Here is an 18092-nt window from a genome sequence, read left to right on the forward strand (position 1 = left end):
GATTAGGGGCCTGGAGCACAGGACTTATGAGGAGAGGCTGAGGGAACTGGGCTTGTTTAGTCTGCAAAAGAGAAGAATGAGGGGGGATTTGATAGCGGCCTTTAACTACCTGAAAGGGGGTTCCAGGGAGGATGGGGCTAGGCTGTTCTCGGTGGTGGCAGATGACAGAACAAGGAGCAACGGTCTCAAGTTGCAGCGGGGGAGATCTAGGTTGGACATTAGGAAAAAGTTTTTCACTAGGAGGGTGGTGAAGCACTGGAATGGGTTACCTACAGAGGTGGTGGAATCTCCATCTTTAGAGGTTTTTAAGATGAGGCTTGACAAAGCCCTGGCTGGGATGATATAGCTGAAGTTAGTCCTGCTTTGAGCAGGAGGTTGGACTAGATGACCTCCTGAGGTCCCTTCCAACTCTAATATTCTATGATTCTAAATGCTTGTATGTTGCTGCATGCATTAATCTCATTTATAATATCTATATCTCCTGTTATACAGTAATATTTAAGAGTTTGTTCTGAAATTGTAAACACCCACAATCAGGAGCGAAGCATCACCAAGTCTGTAATACTAGTTTTCCACAGAAGGTATCATCTGCTGCCCAACAAAAGAAGGCTCATACATACCATACAAATCATTGTGGAACATCAGAGAACAAAAGACTTTATTGATTGCTCCCCCACGTGAACTCATCCCATCATCTTGAACTCTGGAGGAAGGGAATAAAAACCCCTGACATGGAGAAACTGCCTCTTTTTGGCTGGCTTAACACTGAAGGGCCAAAGATGCTAAACTTAAGCCATACATCCCCAGGGACTGCTTCCTGGGTCTGCCCTGAAAGACGCTTTGAATTGACACTCTTTGGATTTAGATGGATAGCTCATTTGGGTGTATGTTTGCTTGCTTTACCCTGTCAATAATTCATTTCTTTTTCCTAGTTAATAAACCTTTAGATAGTTTATTACATGTGTGACACTCTGTACCTCAGAACAGCACCCCGCAACTGCCATATTCACCACTGTCATGTGATTATGATGTGTTTTGTACAAAGTATGTCTTGTGAGGTATCATTTAAGAAGTCTTGATTTGTTGAACATTCATATCCTGTTGAATTGTGTGCACTATCATCATATGTGAGGCTATGAAGTACTGTTAGATGTGTTACTGAAACATGTGAGGTTGGGAGATGCACAAAGCTGGCCTTTCAGTAGAAACAAAGGAGCAACTTTCACATGTGTTGATGACCCAACAGGAAGAATCCACTCTCCCACAATGGACTTCTCAGAGACAGCACATATGGGGTTTAGGCAGCCCTCACATATGGGGTTTAGGCAGTCACTGCAAGGATCTTTCCAGCGGCTGGAAGAAAGAGGGACAGTGCCATCATCACTTGGCCCGTCTCCTCCCCCATCTCAACACCTAGAAGATCACCTGAAAGACAAAAGACTTTGAACTGGGGAGACTGGTCCCAGACTGGAAAGGGAATCCAGCCTGTACATTGAGAACTGTGAGCTGCCTTTAATATCTATTAGGGTGAGAAACCCAATTGATTCAAATCTTGCTTAGTCTATTAAAGTTAGAATTTAGATTGTGTTTCTATTTTCTTATGTAACCAATTTTGATCTCTATGCCTGCCACTTATAATCACTTAAACTCTATCTTTCTGTAGTTAATAAATCTGTTTTATATTTTACCTAAAACAGTATGTTTTTGGTTGAAGTGCTTAGGGAATCTCAGCTCAGATTACAAAGGCTGATGCATGTCCACTTTCCTTTGATGAAGTGGTGAACTAATGAGCTTGCACTATGAGCTTAATGAGCGATGAACTTAATGAGCTTGCACTATCCAAGCAAGTCTTGAGCTGTGTAAGATGGTATATTTATAGGGTGCAAGGCTGGGGTCTCAGGTGATTTACTGGTGCCTCTCTCTGTATGATTCAGAAGTAGTTTAGAGAGCATTCATGCAATTTCACTTGGTGCAAGTCTCTACATACTGATGGCTGAGAGATTAAAGTGCCTAGCGTGCTGGTTGATTGTCACTGGCATAGCTTTGTGAGAGACAGCCCAGACTGGAGAGTTAAAGGGGGACAACCGTCCCACAGTTCCAGGCGGTACCCCAGGGAACCATCACAACAGGATTGGCTACAGGTGGTCTTTGGTGTTAGATCTAGGGTACCAATTGATCCGGGGTAATTGACTAGTCTTATGGGACTGGAAGCAACCTGAATGTGGTGTGATTTTTGGTGCAAGGGACCATTTTTCACTAAGTCCAGTTCGTCTGGGTGGCAAGACAGACTGGAGAGTCTAAGGGGACTGTCTGTGTCTCCATAGTGAGGCTGTTATAGTGAGTCACCTGTGCATATATTTTGCTTGCTTTAAACTTTTATAACTCTCATTTCCTTTTCTTAGCAAATGAATCTTTAGCTAGTTTGCTATAAAATTGGCTACCAGCATAGTATTTGGTGTAAGATCTGGATTATCCATTGATAAGCTATTGTCTGATAACTGATCCATTGACCAGTAAGTGACTGGTCTCTTGGGACTGGGAACAACCTGATTCCAGATTTTCTGAGTGACAAGGTCAGATTTGAGAGTCTAAGGGGACTGTCTGTGACTCCATGGTAAGACTGTTACAGTGATCCAGGAGTTCACATTTGTTACTGGCTTGATGAAATCTAACTATAAAACACACCACCAGTTTGGGGTGTCTGCCCTGAGGTAGCACTCACAGTCAGGAGACACTCTAGACGAGTGACAGCATCCACATAATCTGCCAGGCACCCAGTTGAGCAAAGCATTTAAGCTCAGTGCTTGAGTTCCGTTGACTTTAATGGAGTTAAGCATGTGCTTAAGTGCTTTGCAGAATAGGGGTGGTTTGCTGAACAAGACTGACCCATTATTTATGCCCCCCACGTTACCAAAGTATCTGCTTACCTCCCAGACTTTACTGTATCTACCATAATGACACCCTGTGAGATAGGGAGGTGATATTATCCCCATTTTACAGACAGGGAACAGAGGCACCGGGATTAAAGGCTACAAAGGGATTTAGGTCTCTAATCTGCTAGTTGAGGCATTAAATCCAACATTTAGTTGTCACCGAAACCCTCAAAAACCCTGTTCAGATGCCACCTCACCCTGCAGGCACCTAAATTTCTGCCACTGGGCACACACAAAACTGCCTAAGTCTTGACACAAACAAGCTGCTTGGCACCTAGCTCATGTTTAAGCGTTGGCAGGCTTCACAGACTAGATTTTCCCCTGCCTATCTCACCTGCACATCAGATGGGGGGGGGAGGGGGAAGGGGAGGGAGGCAGATTGGGCACTGCACATGTGTGCATGCATACACACCATTTTACCCAGTGGTGAGGACACTCATCTCGGATGTGGGAGGCCCAGGTTTGAACACCTACATTTCCTGATTTGGAGCAGGGACTTAAACACAGCTATTTTACCATCCCGAGGAGCACCTGAACCACCAGCTAGTGTTTGTTCTGAGGTAGGTGGGTGGGTGTAATGGGGTTTACAAGCCCAATACGGAACATAGGCAGAAGAGATCCTTCCCTGATCATAGGCAACCGGACTGACCACACCCCAGCACAGCTGCCAGAACTGCCAATCATGGAGACAAACCCTGGTGTAAAGGAAGAAGGCAAGAAGAGCCTGGAATGACAGAAGGGCAACAGCATCTTGCCTGTCTGCCTCCAGGGCACTGACAAGAAGACCAAGGAAGACTGCAAGCCCTAAAATTTAAGGGGTGAATGATTCATTTTACGTTAAACTGATCCACTGGGCTAATCTGATTTAAACAGAGAGCCAGATTGGAAAAAGTGGGCCATCAAAACAGGGAATGAACACAGAATCTTTGACAGTGGGTTTGTGCTCATTTATCCTACCGATGCTGCTGTTCTTTGTATAAGTAATTAAATCTCCATTGAGAAAGACCCTATAGCCCACTGAGGGCCCTCGTCTAGGCTGGTGAAAGACCCAGGTTGAAGTCCTTGCTTCAGATTAAGCAAAGCAGGGATTTGAAGACATGTCCCCAGCATCCCAGGGGAGTCCCTTAACCACTCAGTTACCGTGAATCATAGAAATGTAAGCCCGGAAGGAAGCTTGAAAGGTCATCTAGTCTAGTGGTTCCCAACCTTTCTGAGTGAAAGCCCCACTAGTTAAAACTAGGTAAAACACGCACGCACAGCCCCCTCGCCTCGCCCTCACCGGCCATAAACATATATAACCCCTATAAACACATATAATGCTAATAATAACAACACTAAATTATATAAACAACAACAACAACAACAACAACTGACTCTTACTTGAGTAAGAAGCTATGCCTTCCCTGGCACAGCCGCCACTGCACGCCCCGTGTGGCTTCGCCTCTTCCTGTCCCTAATGGACTGAGGATAATGAAGGCAGGCCCTGGCAGTTGGCCAGGGCTGCTCCAAGTGCGGGACTGGGAGGAGACTGCTCCTCCACTCTGGCTGGTGCAAAGCTTGGGAGGGGAGCTGCACCCAGCGTGGAGCTTGGGGGGCTAAATGACCTCATTATTACTGAAGCTTTATGGACCCCCTATAATCTTTGGTGCCCTCCCAAGGGGGTCCTGCACCCCAGGTTGGGAACCGTTGATCTAGACCACCCCCCACACTGAGGCAGGACCAACTATATCTAGATCAGCGGTTCTCAACCGGTGGTAGGCGTACCACCGGTGGTACTTCAAAGAAGGCTGGGTGGTACGCGAGCCGTACCGCGCCGCCGAATCCGCTGCCAAAAGTCCCCCCCCCACTGCCACGAAACCCCGCCGCCGAAAAGGGGCAAACGGTGGCAGGGTTTCGGCGGAGGGCATTGTTCCCCCCATGTAACCCTGCCGCCGCCGAAAGTCCCCCCCCCCCTTTTTTTTCCCCCCAAGTGGTACTCAGGAAAAAAAGGTTGAGAACCACTGATCTAGATGCTCCCTCACAGGTGTTTGTCTAACCAGTTATTAAAAAATTCTGCTGCTGGGTTTTTCAGAATGTCCCGTGGAAGCCTATTCCAAAGCTTAATTATCCTTATAATTAGAAATATTTTCACAATACCTAACCTAAATCTTCCACCTCTCCCCATGAGGAAAGTCTGACCTTACCTTGGGAAGTTCATGGCTGTAAATTGTAAACAGAGGGAGATGTCTTCCACTAGCACAGAGTTAGATACCAGTCCCTTTGGGAGGCAAAACTTATATCGAGGTCCCTTTTGGGGATCTAAGTACATGTGACTTTCCCAAATGTACACAGGAAGCCTGGGGCAAAGCAAAGAACTGAACCGAGGTCTCCTGAAGTGCAGGTCAGAGCCCTAACCAGTGAGTTACCTTCTTGTCTTGTTGAAATGCAGATAATCAAGTATAAGAGACAATCCCTGTCCCAGAGAGCTTTCAGTTTAAATACTCATGGTTATCTTCACTTCACAGAGGAGGAACTGAGGCCCAGAGGATCAAAAATGGGACTTTCAAAGGTCCCAGGCACACTCAATGGGGGTTGGGTGCCTAAGTCCCTTGGGGACTTTAGAAAACAGCAGTCTTGGTGACTTAAAAAACTCAACCAGGGGATGTGTGATGCAACCATAGCCACAACCAGGACATGAACCCACAGCTCTGAAGTCACAGTGTGGTGCCTGACCCACAAGACCAACCCAATTGACTTGATTCTGTAACAGAGGATAACCTCACAGAATCGTACTACATCTAAATCACTTCATAAATATTCCTTCAGCCCCAGAACCCAGCCTCTCTCCATGCAAGGAAACATCGTTTCACAGAAATCAACAAAGGCCAGGAGCAGGCAGAAGGGACACTATTCCCTTCCAAGTATTCACCATATCAGGCACAGAAGGTTGTCCTGGATGCCATAATAGCAACTGGATCCAGCCCTGTGACTCTGATTCAAGTCTTTCCTGTCTGGTGGAAGAGCATCAAGAATGTCTGGCACCTCCTGCTAACACAGCCGACTGAAGTAGAGCATGGGCAAGATGGAGGTGAAGAACATTTGAAAAGCTGGCCACTGAGGACTTAGACAATGCCAAGTCATGAGACACTCGTCCATCTCTCAGACTGCAGAGAGGTCAGAGGTCCATGGGGGGGGGGACGTGCCTTGGGAAAGGGGTGGTGAAATAATGAATTTGTGCCTCTTAAAACCCTTAGTTATGGGAAGAACAGCCTTATCGTTATATCCCTGAATCTCCTGTGTTGTGGGAGGGGTGTGGAGGGGACAGTATATCACACACAGACTCTGGGAATTATCAGGAATGATTCACCTGAAATATGGGGAACCAGTGAAGACGGCTGAGCAGAAGCTAACCCAGCAGCTAACATCTCCCCTTCCCCCCGAATCTTCCAATACTTAAGATAACAGGAATCCTTACCCAGTGAGGTCACAGTATATCGATTATCCTGCATGGCATTCCTGTACAGGTGTTACTGACCCAGGTCCAGGACAGCTCACTGACGTTCAGTAAAATACACTACAGCCTCCTGAAAGGTCACCTGTTCTACAGCAGCAATTTCCCTTCCCCATCCCCTGGGAGGATGGGATGATATGGAGAGAAATGTGGATGTTATTCAGAGCCTGTCAGGATGAGAAAGACAATTAATTATTAGGATTTTTAGTGTATTTCATACTTTGATTCTCCCCAGACTCTGCTATTGTGGAGAAATACTAGAGCCAAAATATTCAAAAAGAGCAGCTTTAAGCAAGCTCTTAAATCTATATCCAGTTTGTATCTGGTGTTTAAAAAATGTTGAGCCTGAAACATTGGATTCAGTTCTGAGTAACTTGTGTTTTGATAATCAGGCAGGTATGTGGACATGAATTTGGAAACCAAAAATGCAGACTCCTGTATTTAAGGATTCTGGCCCGGTCGCTTAATTTCAGCTTCCCACTGGGACTGAACACATGGTGATGTTGTTAAACATTCCCACGAACAGAAATTAAATTAAATTAAGTCAGTGGGACCACTCCTGTTCTTGAAGACATGCATATGTAAGGGTTAGCAAGATAAAACCTTTAAAGTGGTAAATAAATCTTAAACTTCAAGCTTTTAAATCCATATTCATGTATCTCAACATGGAGCCTGAGTTTTAAAATGCCGAGTCTGCAACTCCAGGACTCAGTTCTGAGTACACAGCACTTACGATAATCAGACCATTTATTCAGGTACCAGAATATGGATTTCAAAGTCTAAATCCAGACTCCTGTATTAAAAGATCCTGGCATTGATTATTATATTATACCTTAGACTACACCTTCCACTACGGCTGAAAGCAGGAGGACAGTGTTAACCCCACCCAGTAATAAAGATTAAATGAAGTCAATGAGACCACGTACACATCCAAAGAAAAGAATGCCTGAGGGCTTGTCTACACTCGCGCTTATGCCAGCAAAGTTTATGTCACTCAGTGGGGTGTTTTTCTCAAACCCCTGAGTGATAAAAGTTTTGCCAGCATAAGAGCAAGTGTAGACAAGCCCTAAGTGTTAGTAGGTTCAAATCTTACCGAATGGAAAAAAATCAGTGTGCATGCACATTGGAGATTTAGTCAACTCTTCTAACACACATACGTCAAAACAGACCTTTAACAGACTACAGAGCAGAATGAATCTGACTTAAAAATTTTCCAGCCTAAATCTGGAAATATTAGAATTGTTCAGAAATTGATGACTTACCCCAACTCCCTGAACCCTTCTAAAAGCAGGTCAAAGTGTTTCTCCACAAACTTCCCAAAATAAAATCAACCCTGGCCAGAGACTTCCAACCCTTAAGATGAACATAGGTTTGATCCAGTCTTGCAAATCCTGAGATCCTTTTAGTAACTTTGAACATGTTATAAGCAACTGAAAAGGTCTGTTAAACTGACATTGTACAGCCAACAACTAACTTCGGGGTCACTATGTGCTCCAAGGATAATGAAAGAGCAGAATCAAAGAAGCCACTTTAAGGGATTCCCATGACACTGTCCCCAGGGCAGCACATTCTCCCAGCAGCGAGGGGACTAGGCAAGGCCAGGAACTGACTTTTCCTCTCCTGCTCCTCACCTTGTCCCAGGAAAGTCAGTCTGCCCTGGGGTGCAGAGTGAAATGGAGCTGGGCAGGGCTAGGAACCTGGAACTTCCCTTCATAGAATCATAGAGTTGGAAGGGACCTCAAGAGGTCATCTAGTCCACTCCCTGCTCAAAGCAGGACTAACCCTTCCCACCTGTTGCTCCTACTGCCCCTTCCAGTCTCTCCCCTCGGATTGGGAGACTCGGTCCCTGGCCCGTTCCGGGGCCTTCGCTCTCCCGGGCTGGATTGGCCCCTGCAGGCGCTAAGGGGTCAGAGCCTGGCTGTGTCCGTGCGTGGGGGCAGTAGCTCCGGGACCCGCAGACACCCGGGAGCAGAGATGGGGCGAGGAGGGGCCGGTTGTGCAGAGTCACTTTCCTGCCCGGCCCCGGCACTTTTCCCGGGCTCTCTCCCCTCACCTGCAGTCTGCGGCTCGGGAGCTGGTGTCGGCAGAGCCCGGGGCTGCCCCAGGGGCTGGTTCCAGCCAGCGGAGAAAGTCCCCCCGGGCTGGGCACAGAGGGGCGCTAATGCAGGGCTCTCCCGGCACAGACCCCCACTAGCTGCTCAGCAACGGGTCCCAGATCACATGGAGGTAGCGGCATCTTCTGACCCGGGAAGTTCAACCCCCGACCCGCTGCTGAGCAGTAACAACATTTGCTGAAGCTGCTGCCCTCGACCTGCCCTTACTTGGAGTGAGATTCTGTTGTCTGCTCTTTAGAAGGGTTAAAAAGGGGACAAAGGGGAATGGGCAGGGGGCGGAATTTTACTGTCGGGGGGGTCAGGCAGCTGGAGGCAGGGGCAGAAGAAGGGCTGATGGGCAAAATGCGGGACGGGGTGGGGGTAGGAGCCAGGATTTGGCCCAGGGGTGAAGGGCTGAGGGCAAATCCCTGGCACAGGTGGGGGGGAGGCAGTAATAGTTATCCCGATGGGATGAGCTGCCTGCCGTATTTGCAGAAATGGGGGGAGGAAGGGGGAAACAGAGGAGCTCTTTTATTTCCCTTCTCACAGGACAGTATCTCTCACAGCACCCTCTAAATCCCAGTTCCCAGGGCTGAGTTCTTAAAGGCACAGGCATCCCAATGCTAGACAGGGCAGCACCTCTCTATCTGCTATAACATGCGGAGGTGCTGCAGGATACTTGATTCAGTGACATATTTTACATTCACCCCCAACAAAAAACATGTCACACATTTTGAGCATTTAAAAGATTCCCTTTTATGTCTAAATAAAATCTCAACACAATTCACAGATTTGTCTTATCTGCTGCTGTGATTCTCTGGACTTCACTCCCTTCCTTCTAAGCCATTTTTAAATATAGTTTTTTTTGCTTTTTAAAATGATATTTTATTACTCTTATTGCTCTTACTGCTTCATCATTTACCTTTGTTATCGTTGTGCTAGTTAATTTTTATTTTAATAGCAAATACTCATGAAAAGTATGTAGAAGTGAATTGTTGCTAGTAGTTTTAGCAATGACATCTGTGTTTCTAGTATAGCACTTCCTATGATTTTTTACTGTGGATTTTAATTTGGAATTTTGAATTCTAATTTTTTCTTCTTATTTTTATAGCACAAATTTGTTCTGTTGAATCATGTGCCTTCCAAACTGATTGATTTCCTGGCCTAGTGTAAAAACTTTGCATTTGATCCATCAATGGGGAATGCTTTTTGCAACAATTATTTTGTCTCTCAATCCAGCCATTAGTGCTTTTTCACACATCATTACTTGTAGTACTGTCTTTTTATTACAATACATATTACATCCTTCTCAAGGGCAAAAATCTTCTGCAATTTTTGCTGAACATAAGAACGGCCATAGTGGGTCAGATCAGGGTCCATCTAGCCCAGTATTCTGTCTTCTGACAGTGGCCAGTGTAAGGTACTTTAGAAGGAATGAATAGAAAAGGTAATCATCGAGTGATCCATCCCCTGTCATATCCCCCCAGCATCGGGCAGTCAGAGGTTTAGCAACATCCAGAGCATGGGGTTACATCCCTGATCATATTGGCTAATAGCCATTGATGGACCTATCGTGAGGAATTTATCTAATTCTTTTTTGAAGCCAGTTAGAATTTTGTCCTTCACAACATAATGAACATTCATCTACAACCCCTAGATAGCTTGACAGCCACAAGAATTAAAAAACCATGAGTTATACACCCTCAAGTCAAGAAATTAAAAATAAATAAATAAATGATATAAGGTTCTTTTTATGTGCCTCTTTGTTCTTGAGCCTTTAGGTGCAGTAGGCCCAGTTCCACAAAAGCATGAGTCTAAACACCTGTGTCAATCTTGGCCTAGCTTCATACTTTTCCTATTACCTCTCCCAAACATGTCAGATACTAAAAGCCATATCTACACTACAAACATATGTTAACTCAAGTTATGTCCGCATAGAGTTTCCATAGTTAGTATGTCACTTGTGTGCATGCCTGCATGACTCATGTCAACAGTGTGCGTACTCACCAGAAGCACTTGTATTGATTCAGAGTATGACGTACCATGAATATGTGCAACTCGCTACCACCCACCACACTGTTGTTTTGGGATGTTTTGGCAACGCATGCTGGGGCCCAAACAGGTTGCATAGGGGTGACTGTGATCGTGGGATCAACTTCCCACAATGCAGTGTTCACTATCCCCTCATTTTATATGTATCCCATACTTAACCTGCATTGATTGCCTTCCTTTCTTTCGAAGGCAAGCAATACATATTTTTTCATGTAATAAAGACAGAATACAACAGAGTCTTCAGCATATAAATGATGGTTCTGATCCCCCAATACTGGGATTATTTGGAGTGTTAACATGACCTTCAACGGGATCAGGATTTGAGGGGAAGAGGGGGCGGAGGGGCTGGCAACCAAACAGCTGACAGCTGCTTCAGCCCTGCCCCAGAAAAAGTTACAGTGGTCCCAGAAAATCACGCAATCCGTTACTTCTGTGACAGAATTGTGTCCTTAATCATGACAGTCCATGGGACGGACACCAAGAAGCAGTCAGAATGAGAATTGCACTGACCTCAAGATACTGTTGGCCAGGGATGACAAGAGACATCACAGATTGGGTATGCTAAGTAATTAAATAAAATCCTGAAAAATTGAATTGTAAATTTAAATACAAATTTGAAATTTATAATTCAAAGAATTATATTTTTACATTTGGTGTGAAAATGTAAACTCTTTTCCCTTGCAATAATATTTTCATGCATGAATGTTAATGTCATCATATTATTCTGTCCAAACTAGGTCGGGCGATGTCTGCACTGCCAGAAAGTGGGGAAAAGGAATTAAATCTGTACATCACCTTGAAAAGCATAAAGATGAATTTTGGACTCTGAGACATCTACTGAAATTACTTTTGCATCCTTTCCATTGTCAGTGCATTAGGGATGTTCTTAGTACAGACTGCACATTGTACTTGTAAAAGAAAAGACTAGCAGGATCTTATTCAGGGGGACAAGGCAATGTGCCACATTTATTATGAGAAAAAAACACAATTATGTGAATAGCTAATATCTAGGACCTACACCCCCTCCCCCCAAATGTTCTGCAGTTCATTAGGTATAGTTACCAGTCCTGATCATTGCTTGAGATCATAGCTTGAGTTTGTTACTGGTGTTCGCAGCTCATGGTGGCTACCTGGCCAGGGGAGCTGGGCACAAGGGAGAGCGGGGTCTCTGTCGGGTGCGCACTGACACTCTTTGATGCTATGCAGAATGTTACCCAAAATGTTACAATCTCACCCATTCTTTTATAGGTTTTTTGATGTGAGTCTATGAGTCCTGCTGTGTCACGCTGCCTCAGGGCTCCTCTGTGATCATTGATTACCAGTCAATTGCAGACATGATCTTCATCTTGTCTTGATTATACTTTGTTCTTGTTCTTTTCTGTCTGGGGTGGATCCTTCTTCTTGCTTTTCAGGGATTTGTCTGCATTCTTCAGCCGTTAAGGTGGTACTTGCATTTCATCAGGACAGGGTGGCGACAAAGACTGATCCTGTCACACACACACACCCTTCATTCACACATCTAAATGAAATTACACAGTATACACCTAAAAACAAGTTTCATCAAGAGTACAAAATGGAATACATTATTCAAGATGGAGTTCCAAATTTACAATATGGAGTCTCGTGGGACATTGCTTAATAGCTTGTCCTATTACATTGTAACTAGAGTTACAGAGTTACTTTAGTTATGACATTAAAGAACAGATACACAATATTGACTACAGATACTCTAAAGGCAATTTCTAATGGCTACCATAAAAGAATGAGCTACTTAAAAGACATACAATTTCTATCTGTGATAATAATAAAAGCACAAGTTATTTAAACAGTTGAGGGATGAGCAGCCAGTGACTTGGAGACAGCTTTGGCAGTGGTAACTAAAAGGAGCAGCTTTCCCAGAGAACGCAGGAAAGCTACAGCTCTACCAAGCGTCTCCTAATACGCACACAGTGCGATTTTATGAATGAATCAATTAGCATGGTTTTAGTGTGTGTTATATAGACAGTAAAGAAAGACAATTCATTTGTAATATAAATTCAATTCATTTTTTCTATCTGTACCCTACACACATACATGATATAAAGTCTTATTCACTTCCTTAAAAAGCAGTAAGAAATCTCTGAAAGAGACTCAAAGATAATTATTTATCATTATCCATTTTTATTATTGCTACACAATGAGGACTTGAATTGGCAACAATGATCAAAGTTACCACTGTTGTGGGTAAAACAGTTAAATTGGAAACCATCTCAGGGAAACTTTTAGGATCTATGTACAGTATCTCCCATTTAAAAAACATTTAAAAAGCCACTAATATTAGGTGCTGAAAACCGATCAGAGGAAAATATGGAAATGACTGTGGCTGACATTGAAAAAAAAGTCCCCTCTGAAGAGAGTGGAAAAATGGGTGGCAATGTATCTCAGAAGCCTAATGACAGCAGAGTGATAAATGTGGGGGTCCTTTTTTCTGTAAGTAATTCCCCATTCTGTGAACACTAAAAAGCAGTTTTCTCTTCATTTATTTCATCTGTTGAATAAATAAATGTTGATTTTTCTATTGAATTGTTTATCCTTCTAATTGCATATTTTAATACCATAGCCTTTTATGTATGCTACATATTTTGTTATGATACATTTTAGTGAAGTTCTTCATTCTGACAAGTTTACTGCTCTGTACTCCCCAAAATAAGATTTTTGAAAAGATGAATTATCCTGTTACTCCTTTGTTTTGGTTCCTTTTGGAAAAACTAAAGTGCTTTGTCTCCACTGTTTTCATGGGGGGTAGCTAATGCATGTTAGTTATCCTGTGGTGTCTTAGTCTGAAGGGCTACAGACCCCATTTGGGTGGGTGCCATGGAAAACCACTTAATGCATTTTAAATAAAGAACTTTGAACAGAGTTTTTCACCCACCCTGCCCAATTTCACTTATTCCCTTCCCTTATAAAGGGCACATATGTATGGTGTGACATTAAGGATGTGATGTTAATGCACAGATGCTCTAGAGAGAGAAAAAAACTGGAAAATGACACCAGGTTGTGGGTAAAGCCTGGTTTGTTGGTGTAGGTGTATGATTCTTGCTTTTGGAGCAAAAGGTCCCAGGTTTGAATCTCAGACAAGTCCTTGTAAAGGAGGTGTTTGCTGATGTACTTTTAATTTTTTGCTTTCTAGTTTTGCCTGTTTTTCCTCTAAAATCCTGTAGAGTTACAGATGCATCAAGGGCTGAATTTTTTTTGAATTTTAGTTTGTTGCTCTAAGATGTGAGACATCATGGAGGAGACCTTTAAAGGTGAAATTAGGTGCAGTACTTTTAAGTTTTACGGCTGGATTTGCCTGTTTCTCCCACAATTCTGAGGAATTACAATTGCTTTTGGGCCAAAGCATTGTGTTGATCTAGGGTATGATGCCTGCTTAAAAATGCAAGCAGCTGTGGGTTTAAAACACATAGAAACCCACAAAAAGCTTGCATTTGCATTTGTACCTTTACTTTTTTTTACTAGCTTTTCCTGTGTCTCTCTGTATTATTTTGTTGTTGTTGCTGTATTCTTTTTATATTCTTTTTAATTCTGAAGACTGACCAAAGAGCAACTTATTGGAGCAGGAGTTATTCTGAGATAAAAACAGAGAGGACACACCCCTTCAGTTTAAGCAGTGAGGACATGCCTGACAAAATGTATCTGAAAGAAGATCAGAGGGGAATACGCTGACATGAGCATGCTAAAGTACAGAAGTGAAAATTTTGTATTGAAAACTTGTTCAATATGTGTAACAGTGGCAATAGGGGAAAGTTTGTATGAAGAACAACGGTAGATTTTTCTGCCTAGTAGTTTGTGTTTAAAAGATATTCATAAATTTTCAAATACTGTTTTCAATACTTTACAGTATTTTCAATGTTCTGTGCATTAACTGTTTACTATAGAAACTATCACCCTGATCTACAATGGAAAGAGACTAATAAAGCAATAACACCTTCATTTTACGTATGATAGGCCTGAGGTTTAACTCTCTAAAATGCTTTTTCCAAATGACAAAATACCTTTCTTTATTTGTATCCCAATTAAAAAAAAACATTTCACAATGGTAGCAAACTGTGACAGGAGTGCCACGATCCACCACAAATTGATACTTTTGGATCAGAGGATGGGGAAAGGTGAGAAGTAGCAAGTTGTAGGATCAATGGGTGCACTCCCATCACAATTTGTTACCACTGGACCAGAGCATGGGAAAGGTAGAAGATGAATAAAGGTGAAAGGTAGCACCCCATCCATCAGAATTTGCTACCCCTGGGCTAGGGTATGTGAAAAGACACAAACAGCAAATTGTGATGGGAGAAGCAAAAGAGCAGACCCAGCTGTCAGAAACTTCTACCAGTAGCAAATCATGCTGGAAGCAGTTTATAACACTACACTGGATCCCTCATGGAATATTTCTGTCCCCAGGGGGAAGCATAGGGAGTGGATAATGTTAGCTGCAGTCACTAGAAGACTCTGGTAGTGACATTTTCTTTTGTACCATTTGAAATTAGGACGTATTCTGTAGTTGAATGTAACTTGTTAGGTTTATATGACTTTGGTATTTTCCAGTTAAGAGTTCCTGAGAGCCAAAGAGTCTGGCTTTATGGAATAGAACTGAACTCCAATGGGATCAGTGTTCTAGGAAAACAATAATTATACACTCCAAGGCCAAATTCTGACTTCCTTTGAAGCACAGAAATTCCCTATAGAATCTTAGCAATAAGAATTAACTTCCTAAATCTTTCTGCACTTTTAATTAGGCGGAATTTCTCACCCTTCCTTCCCTTGTTCAGTGTGCAGTGTTCTTCTTCATGGTGGGAGTTAGGGTACGGTCTTCAGGAAAACCGAAAGAGTCAGAGCAAAGGAAGTAGACCCAGGATTGCCACTTTACAGGTGTGTGCCCTCACCACAAGACAATTGAGTTAGTCTCACTCTCTCTCTCGCTCTGGCCCAAGTTATACACAGTGGAACTGCTATAGTGGGAGAGCCAGAGGAAGTTCCACAGGAGAATAGCTCTGTGGCTAGGCTACTCCCCTGAGAGGTGGCAGACCCATGTTCAAATTCTTTTACCTCATTAGGTGGAGGGGGGACTGAATGGGTCTTCCACATCTGTGCTAAAGGTTACAAAGGAGATGGTCTTCCGCCTCCTGCCTCCTCCAGCTATTTTGGGCTGAGGTAGAGGCCTCTGAACAAGACTAACAGAACAGGCCCCTCCACAGAGGAGAATCTAATCTTCCCAGTTCATGAACTGCAAGACCAGAGAGGTGCCTGAGAGGGAGGGGGCTTAGGTAACACCACTCTTGTTGGCATGTTCCATTGGCTAGCTTTGGTGGCTCTCCCACCCTTGCTGGATTCTATGAATCACAATCTAAGACACTTATCTCAGCCCATTCATTTTATATGGAGCATAGGCTGCTAACTCAGGCATTGTGGTCTCAGTGTCGTTCCTGTGATTTTCTAGGTGCCTAAAAGATAGGCGTTGCAATTCTCAGTGTCACAGTGTTTCAGTCCCTTGGCGCATCCAGGTCTAAAACACTATCAAGGATAAATGAGAAATCATTTCACACAAGATGAAGATGGTTCTGGGTGTATAACATCAAAAGTAAAAGTAGGAGATGACGGAGGATGTTCACAATTTCTTGAGAATTCATGAACAAATGCAGTCACAACGTGTGAATCTTATCTCAGCCTCTTGCTCTGCATGGCTCTGTCCCAGGAATGTGATTTCATTTTCTGCTTTAATAAACATTTCATGTCCTAATTACATGCCCACTCCAGCCTGGTCTGACTCTCTGAGATTCATGGGAATTGGCAAAGGTCCTTCACTTGGCCAATTCCTGCCCAGGACATTTCTAGGGTTTGTGTCCTGTGTGGATTCTCCTATGTGTGGTGAGATTTGAGCTGTGCCGGAAGTCTTTCCCACAATCAGTGCACTTATACGGTTTCTCACCACTGTGGATTCTCTTATGTGCCAGAAGTGGTGAACTGCTTCCAAAGCTTTTCCCACACTCTTTGCAGATGTAAGGTCTCTCACCTGTGTGGGATCTCTGGTGATTAGAAAGGGCTGAATTGTTATAGAAACTTTTCCCACAGTGAAGACACTTGTACGGTCTCTCTCCACTGTGGATTCTCTGATGTTCAGTAAGGGATGACCTTGCACGGAAGCTTTTTCCACATTCGGAGCATTTAAAGGGTTTCTCCCCTGTGTGGATCCTCTGGTGAGCAATAAGGGTTGGCCTCCGACCGAAGCTTTTCCCGCAGTCAGAGCAGTTATAGGGTCTCTCCCCTGTGTGGGTTGTATGATGAGATTGAAGGTGTGAGAGGCAACGAAAACTTTTCCCACACTCATTGCATATGTAGGGTCTCTCCCCTGTGTGGGTTCTCTGATGATTAGTGAATTCTACACTGTAACTGAAGCTTTTCCCACAATCGGGGCAGTTATAGGGTTTCTCTCCTGTGTGAATTCTCCGATGCATATTAAGGGATGAACTCTGACTGAAGCTTTTCCCACACTCATTGCATTTGTAGGGTTTCTCACCTGTGTGGGTTCTCTGATGTGATAGAAGATTTGAGCTCTGAATGAAGCTTTTCCTACAAATGGGGCATTCATAGGGTTTCTCTCCCGTGTGGGTTCTCTGATGTGATAGAAGACTTGAGCTCACACGGAAGCTTTTCCCACACTCACTACATTCATACGGTTTCTCTCCTGTGTGGATTCTTTGATGCTGAATAAGGGTGGCGCTCCGACTGAAGCTTTTCCCACAGTCAAGGCAGTTATAGATCTTCTTCTGTGCGTGGACTGTACGATGAGTAATTAGGGCCGAGCTCTGTTTGAATCTTTTCCCACAGTCCAGACACATGTAGGGTCTCTCTCCTGTATGGGTTCTCTGGTGTCTAGTAAGATATGATCTGCACCAGAAGCTTTTCCCACAGTCACCACATATATAGGGTGTCTTACCAGCGGGGATTCTCTGTTGAACTGTGTCTCTGTTTTTCTTGACCCCCGTGCTCTGATCAGAGGTTTTACATGGTCTCTGCCCTGGTTGGTTTCCCTGCTGCCTCTCTGGCCTGCACTGACTCTCGCATGCATCTCTCTGCTCAGGAATATGGGAAACCTCCCCTTCAGATCTTCCTGATACTGTCCTGTGTGGTTCCAATTGTGCAGGATGTTCCTGATTCTCCTCCTTGTTCTCATTCACCATCCCATCACCTGCTGCGATAGAAAGAGAATCCAGACATGAGTCATTCCCCATGCTGGGGGAAAGGAAACCTCAGAAAGGGGACTAGCAAAGGGTGAAACAAACCACAGTAACTGCTGGGGAGACTGAAATATCAGGAGCTGAATCCTACACACCCACCAAATCCTACCCCAGAGGACAGAGAGGAGGGGACCCATCTTTCCTCCACATCCTTCAAATGTAGATGAAGACAGGGGATGAAGGGTCAGATAGGCATTTTCATCAAGCCTAAGGGACAGCTGCCAGGCAGATACAATAACTGGTTTTTGAGTCA

General features: G+C 43.9%; 1 protein-coding gene, 1 long non-coding RNA gene and 1 pseudogene across 3 annotated transcripts in view; 1 reads left to right on the top strand and 2 right to left on the bottom strand.

Annotated features, from left to right (window-relative positions):
* Nucleotides 1-18092, top strand: part of LOC137161871 (zinc finger protein ZFP2-like) — a 110768-nt pseudogene that overhangs the window by 74189 nt on the left and 18487 nt on the right.
* The window catches only part of LOC137161867 (zinc finger protein 436-like), a 62391-nt gene that overhangs the window by 37084 nt on the left and 7215 nt on the right, over nucleotides 1-18092 (bottom strand). Inside the window, exon 3 of one of the 2 annotated variants that reach the window (XM_067561379.1) lies at nucleotides 16441-17793. In XM_067561379.1, the coding sequence (XP_067417480.1) occupies nucleotides 16441-17793 (1353 nt within the window). Of the gene's footprint in view, nucleotides 1-14275; nucleotides 17794-18092 lie in introns of those variants that run through there. The other variant, XM_067561378.1, reaches the window with a different exon arrangement.
* LOC137161876 (uncharacterized) lies at nucleotides 1121-8689 on the bottom strand. Its single transcript, XR_010922202.1, has 3 exons — nucleotides 8477-8689; nucleotides 6388-6590; nucleotides 1121-1353 (listed from the first exon to the last, which is right to left on the bottom strand). It is a non-coding gene; the product is annotated as an uncharacterized lncRNA (long non-coding RNA).

Source organism: Emydura macquarii, unplaced genomic scaffold, assembly GCF_026122565.2.
Source record: "Emydura macquarii macquarii isolate MOO-44397 ecotype Brisbane River unplaced genomic scaffold, CSIRO-AGI_Emac_v2 contig_2393, whole genome shotgun sequence".
Lineage (NCBI taxonomy): Eukaryota > Metazoa > Chordata > Testudines > Chelidae > Emydura > Emydura macquarii.